Source organism: Cyrtonyx montezumae, unplaced genomic scaffold, assembly GCF_038088225.1.
Source record: "Cyrtonyx montezumae isolate F1298 unplaced genomic scaffold, pur_monq_1.0 scaffold_35, whole genome shotgun sequence".
Taxonomy (NCBI): Eukaryota; Metazoa; Chordata; class Aves; order Galliformes; family Odontophoridae; genus Cyrtonyx; species Cyrtonyx montezumae.
In genome coordinates this window covers 1,316,117-1,336,958 of record NW_027072040.1, presented here as the reverse complement: position 1 = coordinate 1,336,958, position 20,842 = coordinate 1,316,117, and the positions used below count along the sequence as shown (strand labels likewise).

At 45.9% G+C, this 20,842-nt stretch overlaps 1 protein-coding gene across 1 annotated transcript in view; it reads left to right on the top strand.

Annotated features, from left to right (window-relative positions):
* Positions 1 to 1,730: 1,730 nt before the first annotated feature.
* FANCA (FA complementation group A) overlaps positions 1,731 to 20,842 on the top strand; it is a 33,865-nt gene continuing 14,753 nt past the window's right edge. Inside the window, exons 1-23 of the mRNA XM_065745317.1 lie at positions 1,731 to 1,737; positions 2,090 to 2,196; positions 2,922 to 2,994; positions 3,465 to 3,607; positions 4,196 to 4,291; positions 6,073 to 6,146; positions 7,186 to 7,298; positions 8,008 to 8,087; positions 8,548 to 8,581; positions 10,866 to 10,932; positions 11,519 to 11,631; positions 12,580 to 12,656; positions 12,991 to 13,132; positions 13,677 to 13,810; positions 14,787 to 14,897; positions 15,306 to 15,401; positions 15,498 to 15,557; positions 16,554 to 16,642; positions 17,000 to 17,060; positions 17,158 to 17,207; positions 18,283 to 18,359; positions 20,067 to 20,171; positions 20,697 to 20,839. Of these exons, the coding sequence (XP_065601389.1) occupies positions 1,731 to 1,737; positions 2,090 to 2,196; positions 2,922 to 2,994; positions 3,465 to 3,607; positions 4,196 to 4,291; positions 6,073 to 6,146; positions 7,186 to 7,298; positions 8,008 to 8,087; positions 8,548 to 8,581; positions 10,866 to 10,932; positions 11,519 to 11,631; positions 12,580 to 12,656; positions 12,991 to 13,132; positions 13,677 to 13,810; positions 14,787 to 14,897; positions 15,306 to 15,401; positions 15,498 to 15,557; positions 16,554 to 16,642; positions 17,000 to 17,060; positions 17,158 to 17,207; positions 18,283 to 18,359; positions 20,067 to 20,171; positions 20,697 to 20,839 (2,052 nt within the window). The remainder of the gene's footprint in view (positions 1,738 to 2,089; positions 2,197 to 2,921; positions 2,995 to 3,464; positions 3,608 to 4,195; positions 4,292 to 6,072; positions 6,147 to 7,185; positions 7,299 to 8,007; positions 8,088 to 8,547; positions 8,582 to 10,865; positions 10,933 to 11,518; positions 11,632 to 12,579; positions 12,657 to 12,990; positions 13,133 to 13,676; positions 13,811 to 14,786; positions 14,898 to 15,305; positions 15,402 to 15,497; positions 15,558 to 16,553; positions 16,643 to 16,999; positions 17,061 to 17,157; positions 17,208 to 18,282; positions 18,360 to 20,066; positions 20,172 to 20,696; positions 20,840 to 20,842) is intronic.

Below are 20,842 nucleotides of genomic sequence, written 5' to 3'. Positions count from 1 at the left end.
GAGGAGGAAAAAGAAAGAAAGAACAGGTTGGGAGAAGGTTGGAGAGTGCTGCCGGAGTGTCAGAATCCTGTGGCTCCCAGCACCATGTGCAGTGATGTGGCAGCACAGAAGAGCTGAGCCACGGCAGTGCCATGCACAGCAGCCTGCACTGTTTGTTTTCAGGTAATACATTCTCCTGGGTGTCCTTTGTCATGTGCAGTAATGGTCCCACTCCCCACAATGAGACGCGATGCCCACAGCTCCATGCGGTGCTCAGAGCCCCTGGGTGTCTGCAGGGAGGGGGCACCCACCACCTCCTCTGGCACCCCTTCTGGGGGCCCTCCCCAGTGGTGGCTTTGCCCAATTCCCTGCACTCTGCAACGCCTCTGTTTGAGTCCCCACGGAGCAGTGAGAGTGGTCACGGAGCGCCTGTTAAAGCTCCATTTCCTTTCTAGATACTTCTTCATTAATATTTTAATTAAAACCAATTCCCTGAGCAGACTGCATTAACTCAGGATCCTTCCCAGGTAGTGCACGGAGGGATTAAATATAGCAAGCGCTGCTCTTCTCAAGCTGGTAAACAGCGAGGCAGCAACCTGCTGGTGGGTGAGAGCAGACTGAGACGGGCACATGGCAGAGGATGACTTCCCTGTCCCACAGCGTGTCAGCAGGCAGGCATGGGCCCTGCAAACCAAGGGACAGCAGGGGAGCACCAGGGAGGACAGGACAGGGATGTCCCCAGTGCCGGGAGATGCACCATCCCTGCAGGTGTTTGGGAGCTGTGGAGATGTGACGCTTGGGGACACGGTCCGTGGGCACAGTGGGGTGGGCTCGGGGATCTCACAGCTGTCTTTTCCAACCCGAACGATTCTGTGTTTCTCTGAGCGGTGCAGCTCTGCTCTGGGAGCGGAGCAGAGGAGCTTCTGTCACTCCGTGAGTCCCACGTGGCACAGGGCGGTGGGAAGGAGAGGCCGCGGAGGGACCGTGGCACCGCGATGAGCACTGACTCACCCGCGCACGGGATCAGCGCTGCAATCAGAGCGCCCTGCGGACAATTGCAGCACGGCGCTCTCAACGTCTGCAAACGGCCTCGCTGAGGGAAATCCCCCGCGGTTGTTCACCTGCCCGCACGCTGCCATTGTTCCGTGCGTAACGAGCTGCCACTGCCGCGCGTCACCTGGCTGGCACTGGGGACGATCACACGCACAGTGGGAGTGGCAGGAATAGGGCGGGAGCACACCGCTGCCCTGCTGCTGGCCGTGGCGGTGCTGGAGCTTGGCTGGTGCCAACTGCCTTCACAGGAAGGGTCAGATTGGAGGCAGCCCAAAATTCCTGGGGGCGGGCACTGAGAAACACTGCTCCCTCTAAAACCCCTATCACCTCTTACCATTCAGGCTGGTAAAGAGCTCTACGATCCCCAAGCCCAACCCACCCCCTTCACGCCCAACCCACCCCCTTCACGCCCAACCCACCCCCTTCACGCCCAACCCACCCCCTTCACGCCCAACCCACCCCCTCCACGACCACTGTGGCTCAGGGTCGCTCAGTGCCACACCCCCACGTGTCTCACTTTGCCCTCCCCAACATGGCGCCCTCCTGCTTCCCCCCCCCCACCCCCGCCACAACCAAGATGGCGGAGACAAGCCGGGACCACGCCTTTTTTTCTCTCAGCCAATAGGCGGAGGCGCGCTCCTCCGGCGGCAGCCAATGGCAGCGCAGAGCGGGCGGGTTGGTTTGGCGGGCGCGCCGTGATGGCGGGTGCGGGAGGTGGCGCGTTGAAGGAATTGTTGGGTATGTGTGTGTTCATCCGCGCTCCCGGTGCTCCGTGCAGCACGGTGGGGGCGGCAGGAGGGCTGGCTGTCCCATCTCTGCCCTCGGCTCCCCCGGCCTTGGGCCCTCCCCAGCGCCGGTGTCCCCGTCCCCGTGTTCTTTCTGAGGCTTTGACGCATCCCGAGGGGCAGCGCCTGGGTTGGTTTGGGCCTGAGGCCCTTCTGGGCCGATGTCCGGCTTACCGAAACAACAACAACGTGGGCTGAGGGCCCTCTGTCGTACAGCATTGTGCGGGACGGAGCAGGCCTCGGCTCCGGGGGTAATCCGAACTTCTCAGCAGGGAGAGCCAGGAAACGGAAAAGCACCTATGGGAGCACCGCAGAGCTCCGGGCAGCGGCTCTGCACCTCCTGGATCGCCATCAGAAGCTGAGTGACCTCCTGCTGGAGGTAGGGGCTGGCAGGGTGCTGCTGGAGGGGCTTCGGCCTGGGGCACGGGAGAGCCCAGCACCGCTCTGTTGTCACTGGGTTTGACTTTCTGTGGGTGTCAGAGCAAAACCTGGAGAGGTGGTTAGGTTTCCTCTGAAGTACCAAGCATTTCTGACTAATGTGGCTGTCACTATGATGGCCTGTGTCATCTGTCTACGTGGAGACTTGAGCCACGATCCTGTCTTGGCCGTGCTCTGCCTCCTCCCCACATGCACACTGCAGAAAGTTTTTATTTTGATCACTTGTACAGACAGTTCCAATACTTCCCATAGCTCAGCTGCAATGTGTTTTTCTCTATAGAATATATTTCTGTATTAGGAAAAAAAACCCCGAGAAATTAATCTAGGAAAGGACTCAATATTTTGCTGTTTCTTCAAGTATTTATGGCACTGTGACTGCACTGAGACCTGAAAGGCAGGATTTCTGATGCTGCTTCCTGCTGAGCTGTTGGGTGCTGTGGACAAGTCACTTTGACCTGTATCTCATTTGTTCTGCATAAAATGAGGATAACTGCGCTTCTCTCTCTTGCATGATGTCCTGAAATCTGTTTCACCGTGGGCATGTAATGGTTTAATTTCATTTCTATTGCTCCTGCCCCATAGGATACTAGAACTATTTAGAAGGAGTAGCTCTATACATGTGAGTAACAGACATCTAAGATTGTTATGTTTTTATTTTGCTTCCAGGTAGAAGGTTCAGTCAACCCAGCTGGAGAGGGTGGCATAGGGCACCAGGAATTATCATCAGAATCATTTATTGGTAAGTGGAAGAGCATCGATGGGAGATGAGCATAGAATAGGATCATTCTTTACACACCAGATATCTGCCTGTTAGATGCAATTCCACTTTCACATTCTTCTCACTGTTCCTGATCTCCTGTTCAGCTACTTGTTTCTTACTTGTCCAGTGAACAGTGCCCCTGACGAGATCTGATTTTCAAATGTTCTGATTATTTCACAGTGTTGCTGTGAGCCTTGCCAAACTAAAATACAAATTTCTGCTTAGCAAGAATATTTAACTTCTGTAGTGTTCTGCCCCTATTTTATGGACAGTAAAGGAAAGATGCATGGAAATGCAAATGATTTGCCCAGTGCAACAAGTAAACTGAGTGCTGGGAGGAGTTTTAAGAACTGGAATTTCTCTTTGTTGTCATATGCTCGTGCTGTTTTTTTCCTCCAATTTCATCAAGTTTCTGCTTTTTATTTTTTTAATATTATTATTTTTTTAAGTCTCTGTCCTGCAGGAGCAGGCCTCAACGTTGGGTGTACCTGCAGCAGTCTTGGCAGCCAAAAATGCTGTTACCAAAATCGAGCAGATCTGCCAGACTTCTGTGAGCCCCTCTCAAGTACCACTGCTGAACTCGGACCAGAGAGTAAGTGAAATAGCTTACATTTTGCTTACCAATAAAACAGTATTGATTAAACCCTGGACTGATAAAGACTGATAAGCCCTCTGCTCTGGTAAAGATGCAGACATGTAGGACCCAAGTGCCTGATCACTCGTTTATGTGTCTGATAAGCTCACAGATATCTGGCACTCTTCTTCCACATAGAAAGCTGCTGATTTTTGACAGCTTTACTGCTGTTGCTAGAGTATCTCTGCACAACGAGGTGCAATCACCTCTAGTGTGCTTCAGCCCTCCCTGGTGTGGCTTGGTGTCATTTATCATTGTTCCATCTTTATCAGCCTTCTCAGTTTGCAGCACAGCTAGATATGGTGAAGGTCTTTTCCCCAGAACCTGGGCCATGCCTGCTGGCTCATGTCACTGCTGAGGAGCTGCCAGCTTGGCTGCCTCTAACTCAGCCTTAAGGTGAAAAGCTTGGGCCCTTCCTCAGGAATTCTCTCCACCATTCAAGTCTTTAAAAACAGTAAGCAGGAAAAAAACCTTACAAATTGTTTTTGTAAGAATGTGTTATTTATATGGGAAATTATTTCTGTTTCGTTTCTGGGGTGATTCCAGGAAAGGCTGTCTTGCTTGCTTCGAACAGTCAAGGATTTGTTGCAGAACAATGTGTTCAGTCGCTCACACTTCTGTCAAGAAATCTGGAAAATGAAGGTGAGAATTTGCAAAGAAATGTTACTTTGCTACAGAGCATTTGGATTTCAGCTACAGAATCAGCGTGCTTTTAACCTTCTTCACAACGAAGGACAGAGAGCTCTAAGCTGGACTAGTGAAATGCTGCCATCTGCATCCCATCTACTTTGGTGTTTTTTGTGATCTGCAGCAGTCTTGCCATTGCTGACCCCTGAGATTTCAAACTCTGCACATACTGAGCACAGCTGGTTCTAGGAAGGGCATGGGAAACACAGGTTACAGCATGGGCAGTAGGATTAAACTTGTCTGGGGCAATGGTGCAGTTAATACAAGCTTTGGAGGGTATTGTTTTCTTTTCTGCTTAGCTTCGCTGACCTACTGTTATCAATGAAATATGCTAATAACTGTCCATCTGTTCATAGGTTTGTTGTCAGGGCTAGGCAGCCCAGATCAGTGCAGAATCTCCCAGCTGGCTGTGGGGTACCGTGGTCCCAGAGGCCCTTTGTGTGCTTTGCCTGTAGCACTTAGTGGGCCTTTGCCATTCTGACTCCCTGCTCTATTTATCTGGGAACTGTGATAAGCCAGAATGAGTTCACGCAGCAAATGGCTTGAGAGAAATAGGATAGCAGATAACAAGTTGGATTGCTTCACAAATGTGTTGTCTTGATTTCATGTGAGTGGTTTGTTCTCTGGAGATAAATGATGCTCTGGGTAGAGCTAAGTACTTCTTGTGAACCAATTTTGGTTGCTTGCTGCTCTGGTGGGAAAGAAGGAAGAGACTGACCTGTCTGGATAAAAGGGTGCACTGTAGTCTCAAATGTCCGTTCATGGGCTGAAAATAGAATTCCAAGTGTTTTAAGGGCTGATTAAAATCTCCTTGTTCTCAGGTAGACACGGAGATCAGGTGCTGCTGTGTAACTGAGATTGATATAGTAAAGGATTAAGCTGTTGAAAACCAAGTACATGGTGAGCCCAGGGTCTCGCTGAAAAGCAGCTGAGGGTCACTGCGGAAGGCTGGTGGCTGTGTGCTCCAAACTCCCAGGCACCTCTTCCCCTGCATGGAGTGAAAAGTACTTTGTTTCTGGGTCAGAAAGTTTCTGTACTGAGGCTGCAATGAGCACCATTTGCTCTGCCAGGCGTATCCTGGAGTTCTGCTAGCACGAGATGCTCTCCAGGACATGCTCTTCTGTTGCTGCAAGTGATGTTACAGGGAGGTGGAAAAGGTTTCATCTACACCAAGGCAGTGCCTGGTGCTGATTGTGGGAATGGCTGGCCTGGCCTTTAGGAGCAGGACAGCTCAGGTGCTGTTTGGTGTTGCCCTGTGCCCACAGGCCTGCTTTCTTGCACATCTGCAGCATCTCTTTCTATAGGCTCCTCTAGGGAAATGGGTTTGAGAGCAGCAAAACTGAATAACAGAAGCTAACAGAAGCTAAGTGATAATTCTCCAATCTGTTTTATTTTTCTGAGTGAACAAGACTCTAAATGCAGTAGTTCTGTTTTCTGGGATACTGCTGCTCCTCTGACTGTTCAGAATTAGGATTATTCCAGGGAGATGAAGACTGACGTATTTATGACTTGAACATGAAAATGTAAAATGATGTGCCTACACTTCAGCATTTGTAGGAAGGAGAAATCAAACATAACCTTTCCTCATCTGCTATTGGTATGTTTATTTTTAAGTCTTCATAAATCCTAGGCTGTGTGACTGAACGTATAGTAGTTCCGTTTTTTTTAGTACATGGTTTGGTATCAAAATGTTAAGTGTGAAATACACACTGACCAAATTGTGACATTCCTGGTAGGACCTTCCAGTGCTGGAGACCGTGTGGCACCTGCACAGGAACAGCATCACTGGGCTGGGAGAGCTGCTGGAGAGGTGAGAGGAGGCTTGGAGGTTTGCACACATATTTAATCTCTTAAAGCCTATTGAAATGTAATCAGGGATAAGTCATGAGTATTCTGGACTAAGAATATAGTCAGATGCTTGCAGGTGATCAGATTAGCAGGATTTAAGAAGTTAACCAGGGTTTGAGAGGTTACTCTGTGTTAATTAGCACAGTTCAGGGCACGGTGACTGCTTGGGGCTGCTGAATCATTTGTGATGTGGGGCAAAATAGTTGGGTGGGAACTGCCACTGAAGACCATTCTAGTTAATGTTCCATCCGGTTCTTTGTTTCACTGCCCCGATGGCTGCGTGGGGATTAATCCCAGGCAGTGTGGGGAAGGGCTCATTACCCAGCCCCTTTGGTTCACCTGGCCCTGCCTTGAAACTCAGTGAAAATTGGGGCTGGACTTGGTGAGAAGTCTTGCTTCACGTGAACTGTGTGCTTCTGTGCTCTCAAAGCCACTGTGTCAATGAGGTGTGGCAAGGTTCATCTCCAGGGGACAGTTACTCTAAGGATTGATTTGTTTTTCACAGTATGGAGCTAACAAGGAGGATCAGTTACTCCTTCTGAAGTTCATGTCATTATTTTATGGCATTGAAAGAATATTGCTGCAATCCTTGGTGCAGCCTTTGATATTGGTTTACTTGTCTGTTAATGGGATAGAAAAAAAAAGCCTTTCAGTGCTCACTGTACTTCAAGTAAACTGAAGAGAGCTTGATTTTTATTTTTTGGAAAACATTTTTTATGCAAATATCCTAGAAATCAGGTCTTTATATTTCAATTTAAAATCTTCTAAAACTCAGGCACACCATTCCAGATGTATTCCTTAAATTGTTTGTGTTTGTTGGGGAATCTTCTTATGGGGCAGCTAATGCTCCTATCAGACCTACTTAAAGAAATGAAATGTGACATATAGGGCAGAGTCCCACACGGGCATCTCTTCCCTGAGCCCAAGGGGATGGAGGAATGAAAAGCCAAGCAATGAAATGTGGAAGGGATTGAACTGAATGTGCTTCTGTTTGTTCCCAGCAACGTGGACGGCCGTGCTGTGGAGGAGTGGCTGTGCAGCAGCCTCTGTGCTCTGTGTGAGCAGGCAGAGGGCCCCCCCCAGGACGTGGAGCACGTGGGGTGCATTCTCTCAGGCAAGGAGAGGGCCTGGCTGCAGGCCTGCAGTGCTAGTGGGATGCTGGGAGTGTAAGGACAGGGGTCTCACACTGCGTTTTCTGATGTTGCTTCAGCAAAAGTGATCTATTTAATTCTTAGTGAATTCTTCCCCATAAGAGATGCTTGGTTTGAATTCCTGGATCTAATTCAAATGCAGTATTAAAAGAAAATAGGGTTGCAAGAAGTACGGGGCCAGTGGTGATATGACCTTGGATAAAGGATATAACACTTATGCAAAGTGTCCAAAATATTTACGACCAGAAGTATTTAACAGCTGACATTTTTTCCCCATCTTTTTCTATTAAAAACATTTTCTACGTTTTTATTTAGAAAAAAAAAATCACAACACGGTTTACTTGAAAGGCTGTAGTGAGACCTTTAGGCCAGTCAGTTGATCAGGTAAATATTATGTGTGTTCTGCAGTGGTAAAAGAGAGTGAGAGCTGCAAACTGCTTGGTCTGTGTAATCCTTTCAGTTCCTTTGCTTCTTGGCACTCATGGCTCTAGACTCTTTTTGCCCAGGAGTAATTATACTCTGTGAAAGAAAATAGAAAAGCACTGAGCAGTCTTGCTGACTGTGCTGTGTAGCAAGCCATGCTTTTCAGACAGCAGTCCCATTGGGAGGGGAAAGTGCAAGTGGTTTTAATGAGAGGGGATGCTGTAACACTGATTCCTTCTTGGTTTGCAGACTTTGCGATCGTATTCCTTCAGAATGGCTTTCAGCCTGCAGAGCTGGGAAGGAAGCTGGAATTCAAGAAGGTCCCCCATGTAAGGACAAAAGGAAACTGACTGAAATAGTTGGGTAAAGAAGTAGATATGTTGTGTGTTGCTGCCTTTCTGTCTGGAAATAAGTCTGAGTTAGAGCAACAAAGAAGGGGCAGTGGTCCAGATACTATGAGTGGGTGTGGAGGAAATGATGAAACCAGAGCAGAGACCTTTTTGTAGGGAATTTCTCCAAGGTGACTTGTCCAGGTCTTTTTAGCTTCCTTGGTTTCACCTTGATTGCCTTTTTTTTTTTTCCATTTGTATATGAGGCATGGAATAGTGGTAAGCATGGAAAATGCTTGCCCCTCTGTCTGTTTGTATCAGTTCTACATTAGACCCTGAGGTAGAAGTTAAGCTTTAAATCAAGAGGGACAAAACCTTTTCTTTGAGTCAGTTTGCCTTTTCTGCATGCAATTTAGCTGTTCTCATCACTAAATGGTCTTAATTTGTCCATTTTGAACAGATCTGTCATGCTGTTTTACAAAGGATGCTGACATGTAAGTGTTCCTGTGACTTGTAACTTTTTGCAGTCGCTGCTGTTTGCTTATTTAATTTCCTTCCTCATTACTAAGTCTCTAAGGACTCAGAAATCCTCTTTCTGGGATGCTTTCTGTGCATATTTATGTCACTGATCTGGTGTGTCTCCATTTTCCTCTTTACTTTTGTGAGCTGAGTTTCTCCTATCACCACAGATAACTTCTTGTTTCTCATGCTAGTTCTTTTTGATCCTCCCAGCTGCAACACTGGGCAAAGATATCTGAGCTGGCTTTTAACAAGCTTGGTTGGAAACAGTCCAATTTTTGTTAGCACAGAGAGTTGGTTAACTTTTTGTGCTTATTAAATTTAAGCTGCGTTTACAAAGTTGTGTGCCAGTAGCCTGTTCTGCTGTCTCACACTTTGGATTTGCAAACTCGTGTTTTTTGAAACCTAATTTTTTTTACGTAGAGCAAAGACATCTGTCAGTGTGTAGCCTTCAAACAGGCAGTGCTCAGGTGTCCTGTGGATAATGTGCCAGCTGAGAGCTCAGGGGTAGCAGTGCCTGATTTGCAATGCAGGTCCTGATGTGGAAAGACAAAACACACTATTTGTTGCCATGTGTCACAGATGATTGTCATGACAGGTCGCTGTTTCCACTGCACTGTTTTGTCTGGAGAAGAGATGTTTGCTTACAGCTCCTCACGTGCTCTAGACCAGTGTGTTAGTCTGATCTGACCGTGTGCTGCTGTTATTTTTCTGTTGCCTTAGTGACATCACTTTGCCACTTCCCTTGCTGGCATGCTTTGGCAATGAGCTCAGTCAAAAATGAATGCTTTTTTTCTGTTGTAAAATGACCCGAGGCCAGGACACAACATGAGGATTGCTCCCCAGCACCCCTTCTCTGTGTGGGTATTGCCAGTCTGATCCCTCACCCCATGTCTTGCAGGGAGCACTGCCTGTGGGCAGATGTCTTGCAGACCTTGCTGAGCAGTTCTAAAAAGGGAAAGCTGTAAGGGAAGTGCTTTATTATTTAATATGTATGAGTTCCATCTCAGGTGACCCTTTAATAGTGCTGGCACTTGAAAAATAACCCTCATAAGCTCAGGACTAGGGGGATATGGAGGGAAGTGAGACAGGCTGCTGGCAGGCGGGGTGGAGTCTGTGCTAACCTGCTCTTCATTTGACCTTCCCATTTCTGCAGCCTGTGTTGCTACCAGTTGCCTTACAGTCTGTCTAGAAATATATTACATGTTTTCTGTGAAACACTCCTGTTAGTGTTTGGGTCTTCTTTGAGGAGTTTTTCACTCAAATCATCAGCTGCTTTGAAGAACGTTGGGATGCTTTATGTAAAATTCACGGTGAATGAAGCTGTTCACAGGAGAGTAGCCTGGGAGCACTGCTCTTCACAGACATGATCTTGCTACACTGAACTCCTGTGCCTGAGGATAAGTAGAGCTTATCTCCTTTTCTCTGTTCGCCCCTGCTTAACCTTAAAGCATTCCTCTGCAGGGGAAGGCAGTATTTGCTTGCTAGCACTGTGGACTGCCTTACAAAAGGCATGTGAGGGGTGCCCGTTTTACTGCCTCAGTTTGGTAGATTTCCTTTTCAGAGTCCACCACCAAAGTGATCTAATTAGCAATTCCTAATGAACAAAAGCAAATTTTTGCTGTTGAAAGATGAGGCTTTGGAAGGTAGAATGGGACAAGGAACAGAAACACTGCAGCAGCAGCCTGTCTAGCTTAGGATCTCTCAGTATGTGGGCTTTGAGTTGCTCAGTCTTACAGTCAGGACCACGTGCTGTGCAAGCTGCCACCTGTTGGACCTCCACTGGTCACTCTGGGGCAGGCCTTGCTTTAAAGGAGTGCTGCTGAAGAAATGTAATGTGAAGGTGTCACAAATGTGTGGCATTCGCAGCAGTGCCCTCTTTGTTTGCTGAGGATATTTCAAGACACAAATCTTGCTGTGCACATCTCTGCCTCCAGACTTCTCCCTGGCACAGCTTCACAGTGTTTGCACTCACATGTGCACTGCACAGTTAGGATCAGGTCTGGAAATGAAATATTAATGCATGCCCATTTTTAGATGGCTTAGTTATTAGCACATTCATGGGAACGCTTTTAAAGTGGTTCAAGGTTAATGTGAATAGTTTTTGGGTCTCTGTTACTTTTGAGAAATATTTGTATGGTTTTAACGTGATGAATGGTGGGTCTCCCTAATGGGGTCACCTTCTTAACTGTCAGTGCAGTGTCACAATTCCTTCTGTTCTTCTCATTGCCTTTTTGTGTTTTTACTTTGGTGTACCAGGGGTCCTCGATGCTGTTGGTAAAGAGAAGCAGGAAGATGCCTCCACACTGCAGGCTATGAGGTTCTGGTAAGAAACATAGTTCCTCTGAATAACATCAGGAGGAGTATTTTATTGTGTTGCTCTTGGTAGTGAAATTGGGTGGGTGTCTGTTTTTAGCTCTGCCCTCCCAGCACTGTTTACACTTGATGTTCTCACTAATAAAATATTCACAAATGAAACTGCATAAAAAAATTAAAAAAGTGTAAGCTAGGAAAGGGTGTTCTGGCAGTCTCAGAAGCGAGCTCGAAGCACCTTAGCATGGGGTGAGTTTCCTCTTTCAAGTTTTCTCACTCTGCTTCTGAGCAGAAACAGCTGGAAGGTGCCTTCATCTCCTCCAATTCCTGCTTCCCAGCCTGTTTTGCCTGATGACTTTGTACGTGTCAGCTTTCAGTCTTGGCCTCTGCTGGGGCAGTATACGTTTGACTCAAGCTTGTAAACCTGGTATCTTAATATTAAGTAACCAGGAGATTTATAATAAAACAAAACAAGACAGTGTACGGCCTGGTAAATTGGTGTAGCAGATGCAGAAGAAAAGTGAGTCATTCAACCTAGGTCGTGCCTGATTGATCGTAGTCCTGTGCATCATTTCTGAATGTCTCCTTGTCATTTATAGGCTGAATGTATTCGATGTGTCCATTTATAAAAGTGCAGTTCATCCAGATTCCTTGCAGCAGTTTTTTAGACACACCCTGACTGAGATTCTTACCTACAACCCACTGTTGAAAGGTAGGAATAGCTGGGGAGCAGTATGTGTCTCTGGGTTTGTTGCTGTGGGTCAGGAGCTCTGTCTCACCCATTCACTGAGTGGAGTGTAGCCTGGAGGACAGAGCACAGTGACACTGCCTCACTCCCTAGTTCTCCATCCATACAGTACTGAAGAAGATGAAAGGTTCATCTGGACTCTGGGCTTTAGGAGGAAAATTTAGGTGGAAAATGCATGGCTCCAGGCAGAGCTTCAGCCAAAGGCTCAAGAGTGCTTGGAGTAACATCTACTACTAGCAGCCTTTGTGGAGCAGATGTGGGAGAGCTGTGGCCTCTGGGATTAGTTTTGGCCAAAGGAGGAGCTGGGTGGGAGAGCTGGTACTGCATAGAGCTCGGGGCTAAAATCCTATGTCCCTGTAGGTCCTGCTTTAAGCACAAATCATAGCCTTCATCTCCTCACTGGGTGCCTGTCATTCACTTCATTTTGGTAGACCAGTTATAAACACAGGAAAGCTTCTAGTCCACAAACGCTGACTGTAAAGTTGTGTGTCTTTGGGAAGAAATTACTTTGGGGCTGCAAAATCTCTGATGAAATATTACCATCGCTCCAAGCTACGGTCTAGAGCTCCTTACAGGTAGTGTGGAAGAGCTGGGTCGTTGTTGCTGGCTTCCAGTTGAAAGAGATCTTTGAGGAAAAAGATGTTCCTTGCTGATTCTCTCTTCATGCCTTATGCTGGATGGTGAATGCATGATCCCAAGAAGAGCTCTGAGGTGACAGTGCTGTGGTGAAATGACACAGTTTGAGTTCTGAAGATGAATGGGAGAGAAAGGTTTTCAGCAGGCAGCTTTAATTTATGTGGCTGTGAAAGCTAAAGGGAAAGCTTGTGTGTGGTGAAGTTCTGTGTTTTAGATGCTTTTTAAAATCTATTGCTGAAGAGAGAACTATTAACATGCTCTTTTTTGGGGGTCCAGTGTCTGATGCCATCCACAAGCAGAGGGAGTGGAGCTTTGCGAGGACGTGTTCGCTGCTCACCACCTTGTACCGCAAAGTACGTCCTGGTTTTGCAAAGAGATCATTACTGTGTTGATCTTGTATTTGTTAAAATATCTGAAATGGGGTGATTTAAAAACAATGCACTGCAGAATCTGAATTTTCACTGTTACAAAATATGACATTGCTTCTGAAACAGTTGGAGTATGCCTGTGTATTTTAGCTAGTGATGGTTCCAAGCCAGAATAATATCTGTCCCTGGAAAGCTGATGCAAAAGGTGCATGCAGGATTGCTTTTCCAAAGGGCATCTGCATGTTAATCTTGACAGTGTATCTCACTTTCTGAGAGTTGGATGCCGTAGCTGAAGTGAATTGCTCTCACTCTTTTCCAGCTGTTCGTGGCACTCAGTGCGAAGGAGTCGATCTGCCAGCTGCAGCAAGTCCTGGAGACCCACGAGGTGAATTGGCAGCATGTCCTGTCCTGTGTTTCTGTGCTGGTGGTCTGTCGGGCTGAGGCTGAGCAGTTGTTCAAAGGTAAGTGGGTACTGGCATGCCTGCAGGCTGACATGTGCTCGTTGCTTCTCAGGTACTGAACGAGGAAACCACGCCGAGAGGTGCAGCAGCAAGTTCATAACTCCTGCTCTGAGATTCCTGTAGGGGAAAGAACAGCAGGAACTCACCCTCTCCATTTTTTTGTTCTGTGTCAGCTGTGATGTGAATTGAGCCTGATGCTTCCCTAATTTACTGAACAGCTACAAATGACTATTTAATAATTACTTTTATGATTATGTGGTGTAATGATTACTTAACTCTTCTGAATTCTCCTATCTTACCTTTGCTAGGAAACCCTGTAAGAGTTTCTTACTGATTATGACATTGCCGGGCTCCCTATAGTTCTTGCAAGCTGAAATCCCTGAGTATCTGATCTCTGAAAAAATACAGATGGGTGTCTAAGGTTCTGTGGGATGCAGTGCATGATCCTTTGGGGCAGATGTTTCATTAGATGTTTGTCTTAATTGAATCTGTCATAGCTCAGTTGTCTAGAGCAAAAGTTGAGGTTATTGTTCTATGTTTCTAGATCTACTGAACCATCTCCTGATAAAGGCCTTTGAGAATTATGATATGGAAAACATGATCACTGCGTTCCTGATAGCCCGTCAGGCTGCCCTGGAGGGCCCTGCTGTGTTCATGCCTTACTCTGAGTGGTTTAAGGTAAGACTAAATAAGACCTGACAGGCTTAAGTATGTGAGAAACCTGTGCTTAAGAAATATCTTTCTGCACACACAGAAAAAAAGCAAGCCTACATCACCAGGAATTTAAAACAAAACAAACAGACAGAAACAAAAACTGAACAAAGTAATAAGTGATTGTATTGGTATTAGGAATAATTTAATGTTTATTATTGCCTTTGTGTCTGCAAAGAATATATTCATTCAGCTTTCTCTGGTCTTCCCTCCTTTCATCTTTCAAGTACATCTTGCCATCTCTAGTTATTTGTCAGGAATGCAGACATGTAAATCCTGTTATAATCACAATCTTGGATGCATTTTGGTATCTTGATAACCAACAGTGTTATGATTGCATAATTTGTGAGTTGTTGCACATGGAGCATTCCTATTTCCTGGATGTTTGCATGCAGCTGTAATTGGTGTGTTTGACCTTATAGGTAATTGGTAATTAGCTTTCAGTTGTAAACATGTAGGAATTTTGGGTATGCAAATCTCCATGTAATTTAAACCTGTAAATTCCTTTGTATGAGTTTGCAAATGTAAACTCAGCCTTTGCTGATGAAGTGCTCAGGATGCAACTAGCTTGCCTTTTGAAATATTTTGTATGATGGACTTATTTGTCTTACAGTGCTCAGATAAACCTCCAACAATGTATTTTCCTGATGAATCTCAGTCCTTTGGTGCATTGTGGAGTTGCTTTGTCTAAGCTCTCTGAGCGTTCCTATGGTAGCATGTGAGAATGAACTTTAACCTTGACGTGGAAACTGGAGAAAGAAACAAAAACTTCTGTAGAGACTTCTATAAACTTTCTTTGGAGACTTTATTCCAGAAAGGTTCCACTGATGCAAAGTAGATGTCTGTAAGAGATATGTGGGATTTATGGGGTGAGGTTAGCGTGGCGCTGAGATGCTGATTCTTTCCAAACTGAAAGGCTGCATTGTTACTTTCTCTATTTCAGGCCTCCTTTGGGAATGCTAGCAGTCACCACGGGAGCAGTAAGAAAGCTCTGGTCTTCCTCTTGGAGTTCTTGTCAGAGCTAGTACCCTTTGAAGTCGCCCCATACTTGAAGGTGAGAAGCTGCTGGTAGAGATGGTTTCCTAAAGACAGCTACAGAACTGCTCCAGAGTGAACGTATTTGTGCTGTGTGCCTTTGAGCATATTACCAGTGTTGTTGTTAACAATTGCATTATTTCCAACACACTATTCAAAACCTTTTCTCCCTGAAATAAACAAGATTCTTTTATTTCCTTGACATGTAGAGAATCCCTTTAGAGAATTTATATTTAGACACTCGAGTGCTTTTGTTTAGTTGTTGTTGGGGGAAAATTGCATGTCAGTTGCTGTGAAACTGTCTTCAACAAAGCAATAACGTCTTCTTTGGGGGATATTTGAGGTAAGTGAGAGCAAAACCTAACTAGAGTTTTACTGTCACTTCCTTGTAAAAATGGCAAATCCTGTTCTGAATTTTACCTTGTAGGTCCATATAATGTACCCACCTTTTGTGCCAACAAAGCATCGCTCTATTCTCTTGGAGTACATCACTCTGGCTAAAACCAGGCTGGCCGACCTCAAGGTTAGTGAAACTATTCCTTTGGAATAATATCCTTCTAGATCTGCCTAAACATGAGCTGTGCAGTGACAGTGCCTGTGTCTATGTAACCTCCAACAGGTTGCTATTGAAGACATGGGACTCTATGAGGACTTGTCCTCCACACGTGAATCTGTGCAGGTACTGGTGGTCTGTCCAACAGTTTTCTCATCAGTTATGCTCTTTTTTTTTGTGTGGAGTCATGAGTTATCCATCTGCCATCCCCGCCGAGCTTGAGCATGCTGCTAAATCGTTTTCATCTTTGAAACAAAGGAATTAAAGGTCATAAATGTGGAAACTTATCCTGGATTTCATGAAAATTAGAGTTGCGTAGGGGGCAGACAGACCCTGATGAGTACTCCCAAAGTCAGGCTGCAGTGGAGCTCAGCAATTAGCCAGCCAGTTCGTGGCCAGGCAGCACCTTCATCAGCCACGGAGTTGGCACGTGCTGTTTGAAGCCAGGGAAGTGCTGGCTACTTCTTGCCCATCCTGTTTGGTGGGATGTGGAAAATAATGGGAAGTTCAGTTGGTAGGAATCTAAGGAACAAAGGATAATCTAATGGTGCTGTAGGGTGTGGAAATTAGGGATACAGAGTCACACATCTGCAGAAAATGGGTCTGAGTTGGCTCTGCTGGTAGACCAACATCTGTTTGGTGGTTAAGAAACTGGCACAGGTTGTTAAAATGTCCCGTGAGTGCAGGTCTAGCAGCAGGGGCTGGAAGCAAAGAATATGAGTCTTAATTTCAGGTGTGTGAGTAGAGTAGAATATTCAGAACAGAAAATATATTGTCCCTGTGAGGGAGTGTTGAATAAATAACGTCGTGTTGAACAGGAATATCTGCTGCGATCGGGGTAGGAGTTGGGTACAGAACTACATGGACCTTTGGGCAGACCCAGAAGATCTGTTATATGTAACAGCCTTGTTGTGGCAGGCTGGTGGTTCAGGTCCAGGCTTCTCTATCCTGCAGTTTTACTCAGCTCATTAGGTAGTTCTAGTTACTCAATCGTGTTCGTTCAGTCACTTCCCTTTGCAGCACAGACAACTATTAGTAACCCTGAATGAACAAGCAAGGAAGATTGCCATCATCCTTGATTTCTCACAGTATCTTTCTCTCTTTGTGGCTTGTGTGAGCCAGCCCCAGGGCCAGGCACTTCGTGATGTTGAAAAAGCCCTTCAGATATTTGAAAACACAAGGAAGATCCCAACATCAGTGATAGAAGCCAGGTACCACGTGCTTCTCAACTCTTCTTATTTTTATCTTCAATAATAATGCAAAAACAAACCAAAAAAAGCCAAGTCCAAATCAAAATAACAAACCAAGAAAAATTGAGGAAGTCAGCAAAGGAGGATTTGGGAAATTCTTTCCACGTTACTCATTTCCTCAGTAGTCATCTAAATTGGGGCAATTTCTGCAGAGAATAGAGGCATACTCACACCAGCAAGAGAAGTCCATAATTACTAGGATAAAAAAAAATCATTTGGTAACCTGATTTGTTGGTGGTTCTTCATGCCACCACGAACATTTTGAGCTGACTTAATTTTTGACAGCTTTGGCTGTTAACGTTTTGTTTTCTGCCTCAGTATTTTCAGGCGACCCTATTATACGTCGTGGTTCCTTCCTGCTCTGCTCAGGCCACGTGTGGTTAGTACTCTTTTTTTTCTTCCTCTGGATCCTCCTACTTTGCAGTCTGTTTGTAGAGGGGTGACTTGCACCTAACCTGCCTGTCTTTCTGTTGCAGCTCCCTAAAACCCCGGATACACGCATGGCTTTTATAGACTCTTTAAAAAGGTATTGAGGCTCTGCTGTATTGTTTCCTGAGCTTCTGGACTTTGACTTCTGGACATCAGATTACCGGAAGCTTTCTGCCCTGTTTACGAAATGCAGTTGGTTGGCCAACCCTTTTGGCAGGGCTTCATGGCCAGACTTGTTTGTGGCTTGCAGGTTGGGGAAGGAATAGCTTTTCTGTGTGGGTAAACGTCTTCAGTTCTGTAATTAGTCCAATAGCTGCTCTAAAACCATCATCTGGAAGGAGTCCTCTGCCTGCAGGCCAGACACATTTTCATGCCAGCTCTGGAGAATGCTGCTGAACATAAAATTGCAGTAGGAAGATGAGTGAAAAGCTCTGCTGTTTTTTGGGAGAGGAGATGGGAGAAGGGGAAGATGAAAACTGATTGTATGGTAATGCTTCTAGAGCTGCTCTGAAGAGACAGCAGGGTAATGTCTCAGGAGATGGCAGCCCCTCTCAGAACTCAAGCCTGTCCCACGTGCATGTTTAAAAATGGTTTTCTGCCTTGCAGAAACAGCTTTATTTTACATCCAGCAGTTCCTCTGTAACCTAAGATGGAGAGTAAATGTTCACAATGCTGCCTACAAATGAGACATTCAGTCCTGCCTTGTAATTCCAGTCTGACAAAAATACAGAAGTTGAATCTTTTTAAAAAAAAATTGAAGGTATTAAGAGAAGCAGCAAAGTTATTCTGCCTGCCCAGCAAGTGGTGGAGGTTGTACTTGGATCTGCATCGCAGTAACATCTGAGATGTGTGAATACTTCATGTCACATAACTTAGTCTCCTATATGATCTCAGACTCCTGTGATATATGAACTGGGTATTAATGTGTGTGCACTGTCTGTAGTGTTGTTTTGGTGCAGTGTGTGTTACACTTGCATAATACTCACTGTGAGAGCCTTGGATGTACATTTCTAGCCCTCATGTCAGCAGATGATTAAAAGAATTGCTTCAGATGCTTTGGAGCCTCTAATTATGCTCATAGCAAAGCTGTTCCTTATGCTTGAATTAATAAAGATGAAGGTTGAATGTGATTATGTCGTATACTAAATGTCTTTTTTTAATTGTTATTTTAGAGCTGACAAAATACCCTCAAACTTGTACTCCACATACATACAAGCCTGTCGTGCTAGGAGAGAGGCAATTTTACAAGGTAAAACATACAAAAATGTACTTGCAGTCAGTTTGCAGAACTGTTAATATTTCTGTCAATGCTCTCGTACATCAGAAAATGTTCAGAATGTGGCAGCTGATTATGTCTTTCTGTGGCAGTGTGTGTGCTCTTTGTCTCACTGAGGCATGAAATGGTTGCTGCTGTAGTGCTTTCCCCTGCCTGTCCTCCTGAGTGGGATTTCTGCAGTCGCGTGGAGCTCTGTGCAGTGCTGAGGCTGCAGATGAGGCCTGAGCTGGCTGATTTAATTCCTGCTCCAGCACACTGCCATGAATCAGCGCTCACAGATTGAAGGCTTCTCTGCTCCAGCTGGCCTGGGCTGGAGCTGCTGTGCCCTCAGTGGCACTGCTGCTGCCTGACCTCATCACTGTCCCCCTGGGTTGCTGTATGTGACTGTGTATAGGTGGGGGCCTGCCCGTTTCAGCTCCCATCACTGAGGCATAATGTAATAGGCGTTTAATGAACGATCCTGTCCTTCAGCGAGTGGCTTTTTCACACACTTGTGTTTTACAGTGGGTAACATCTCCAGCACAAGCTTATACAAACCGAATAGAGATTCAGCAGATTCTCCCCAGGGCAAAGTGGTGGCATTGTTCTTTGTGTGCAGAGATGGGGCTGCGATGGGCTGCTGCCCCATGTGTTTGGTTTCCTGAAGCCGCCCGGAGATGCTGTAGCTCTGAGACGTGACCGAGCAGTCCTCCATCGCAGATGTGAGGCAGCCTGCCTGCAGGGGTTGTCCTGGCAACGGAGGAGCTGAGCAATTGCTTCGTGCAGCATCAGCAGCATCCTGCTGGGCTGCGGGAGCTGCTGAATTGCCAGTGACCTCTAGTGGCACAGCCTGGTCCGTAGCCCTGCGTCCTTTGCTGCTCTGCCTGCTGTCCCCTGCTGTCCCCATCCACCCGTGGGGCTCCTGCACTGTCCCAGCCTTTAGGGTTCTTAGTCAGCTGTAAACCTGCCCTGTTTGCTCCTCCTTGCTCACGGGGGTGACTCAGCTCTCTGCTCACACCTCGTTGCTTTGCAGTGCAGTTTGTAACAACCCGGGGTTAACCTTGTCCTTTGATTCTTTCAGTGGTGGCTGAGCTTTTTCTGCCCCATGCACAGGACATTGCTCCTGTCTGCCCAGCTGCACTGTGTGGGTCATGGCTCCGTGCTGCAGCAGCTTTGTTCCTAGTGGGGAAAGGAATCTTCTTTCATTTTCCTTTAAACAAAAGAATACATGAAACCACGGTGTTGTGTCTGAAGATGAAATGTGGTGGTGGGACTGGGGAGGGAGAAGCTGATGATGTGCTACATTGGCATTGCAGCGTTTCCCTGTTTTGAAACTCTAGTTCCAGTCTTCAGAGGACAGCAAATGTTTCAGTGTGGGACAGAGAGCTAAAGCAAGAAGGAAGGAAACTGGAAGGAGACATATTTAGTTGTTGGTTTTTTTGTCCTTAAAAAACAAATTCCGTTCTGAAGTTAGGCATAAAGTCATAAATGATTAATCAAGTAGTGTATTTTGAATGTAAAAAACAAGGCTGTGTATGTGACAGACTGACAGCTTTTGGGGGGGATCTGTTACAGCTTATAGGAAAGTATTTAAATGACTTCTGCAGAAAAGGTGTGCAGGGACTGCTGACTACATTTTATAAACCTTTCTAATGCACAAAAGTAAGAATAACGAGCTGCACTTCCCTCTTGTTTCTTCAGATGAATCCAAAGTAGAGCCTGGCCATTCCAAAGAGCCTACTGAGCAGCTGAAGGCTGAGCTGGCTGCACTGAGGGTGCTGATTGTGGACCAAGCTCAGCACGAAGGTATGGAAGAAGGCAAGTTATAATTACCCGTAATTGGCAGCTGTATTCATAAAACATGGCTAATGCTAGCCAGAGCAGCAGTAGTAGTTACTCACCACTGGCTGTCTTTCAGATTGATATAATCCCACCAACTATGAATATGTATTTTTCATGTTTGAGCTGGAAACTTCAGGTCTGTGCTGACCATCTGCATGCGTCTTTGCCGAGATGGGCAGCTCTGTTCCTGGAGTTTGCCTGGTGACTCAACCCCTCACCTCCTGAAGGCTGTTCTCCTTGTTTTCTGTGTGAAAAATGTTTCTTGATGCGTGCTCATAATCATGCTGTGGAAAAAAATAATGTTGTCTTCTAAAATGAAAACGATCACTGCGTTCCAGCTAACATTTTTTGCTCATTGCAGCTTTTCGTAGCATACTTTGGGTTCTGATCAATTAGAGTAAATATCTCGCTTGTTCTGGTTTGTGTAAGGTTATAAATCTTTCATGCCCTCTGTCCTGCCTCTCCTGTTCTCCCATTACTTTCTCACAGATGTGCCAGCACAGATTGCAGTCATTTCTGACAGACTCTCGAGTGTTTTGGGTCACAGCAGTGATGAGAATGAAGCTGCCTCTCTGAATTCTCAAATCCAAGTTAACATTTTTGACCCCAAACTGGAACCCTGTCATCAGAGTGTG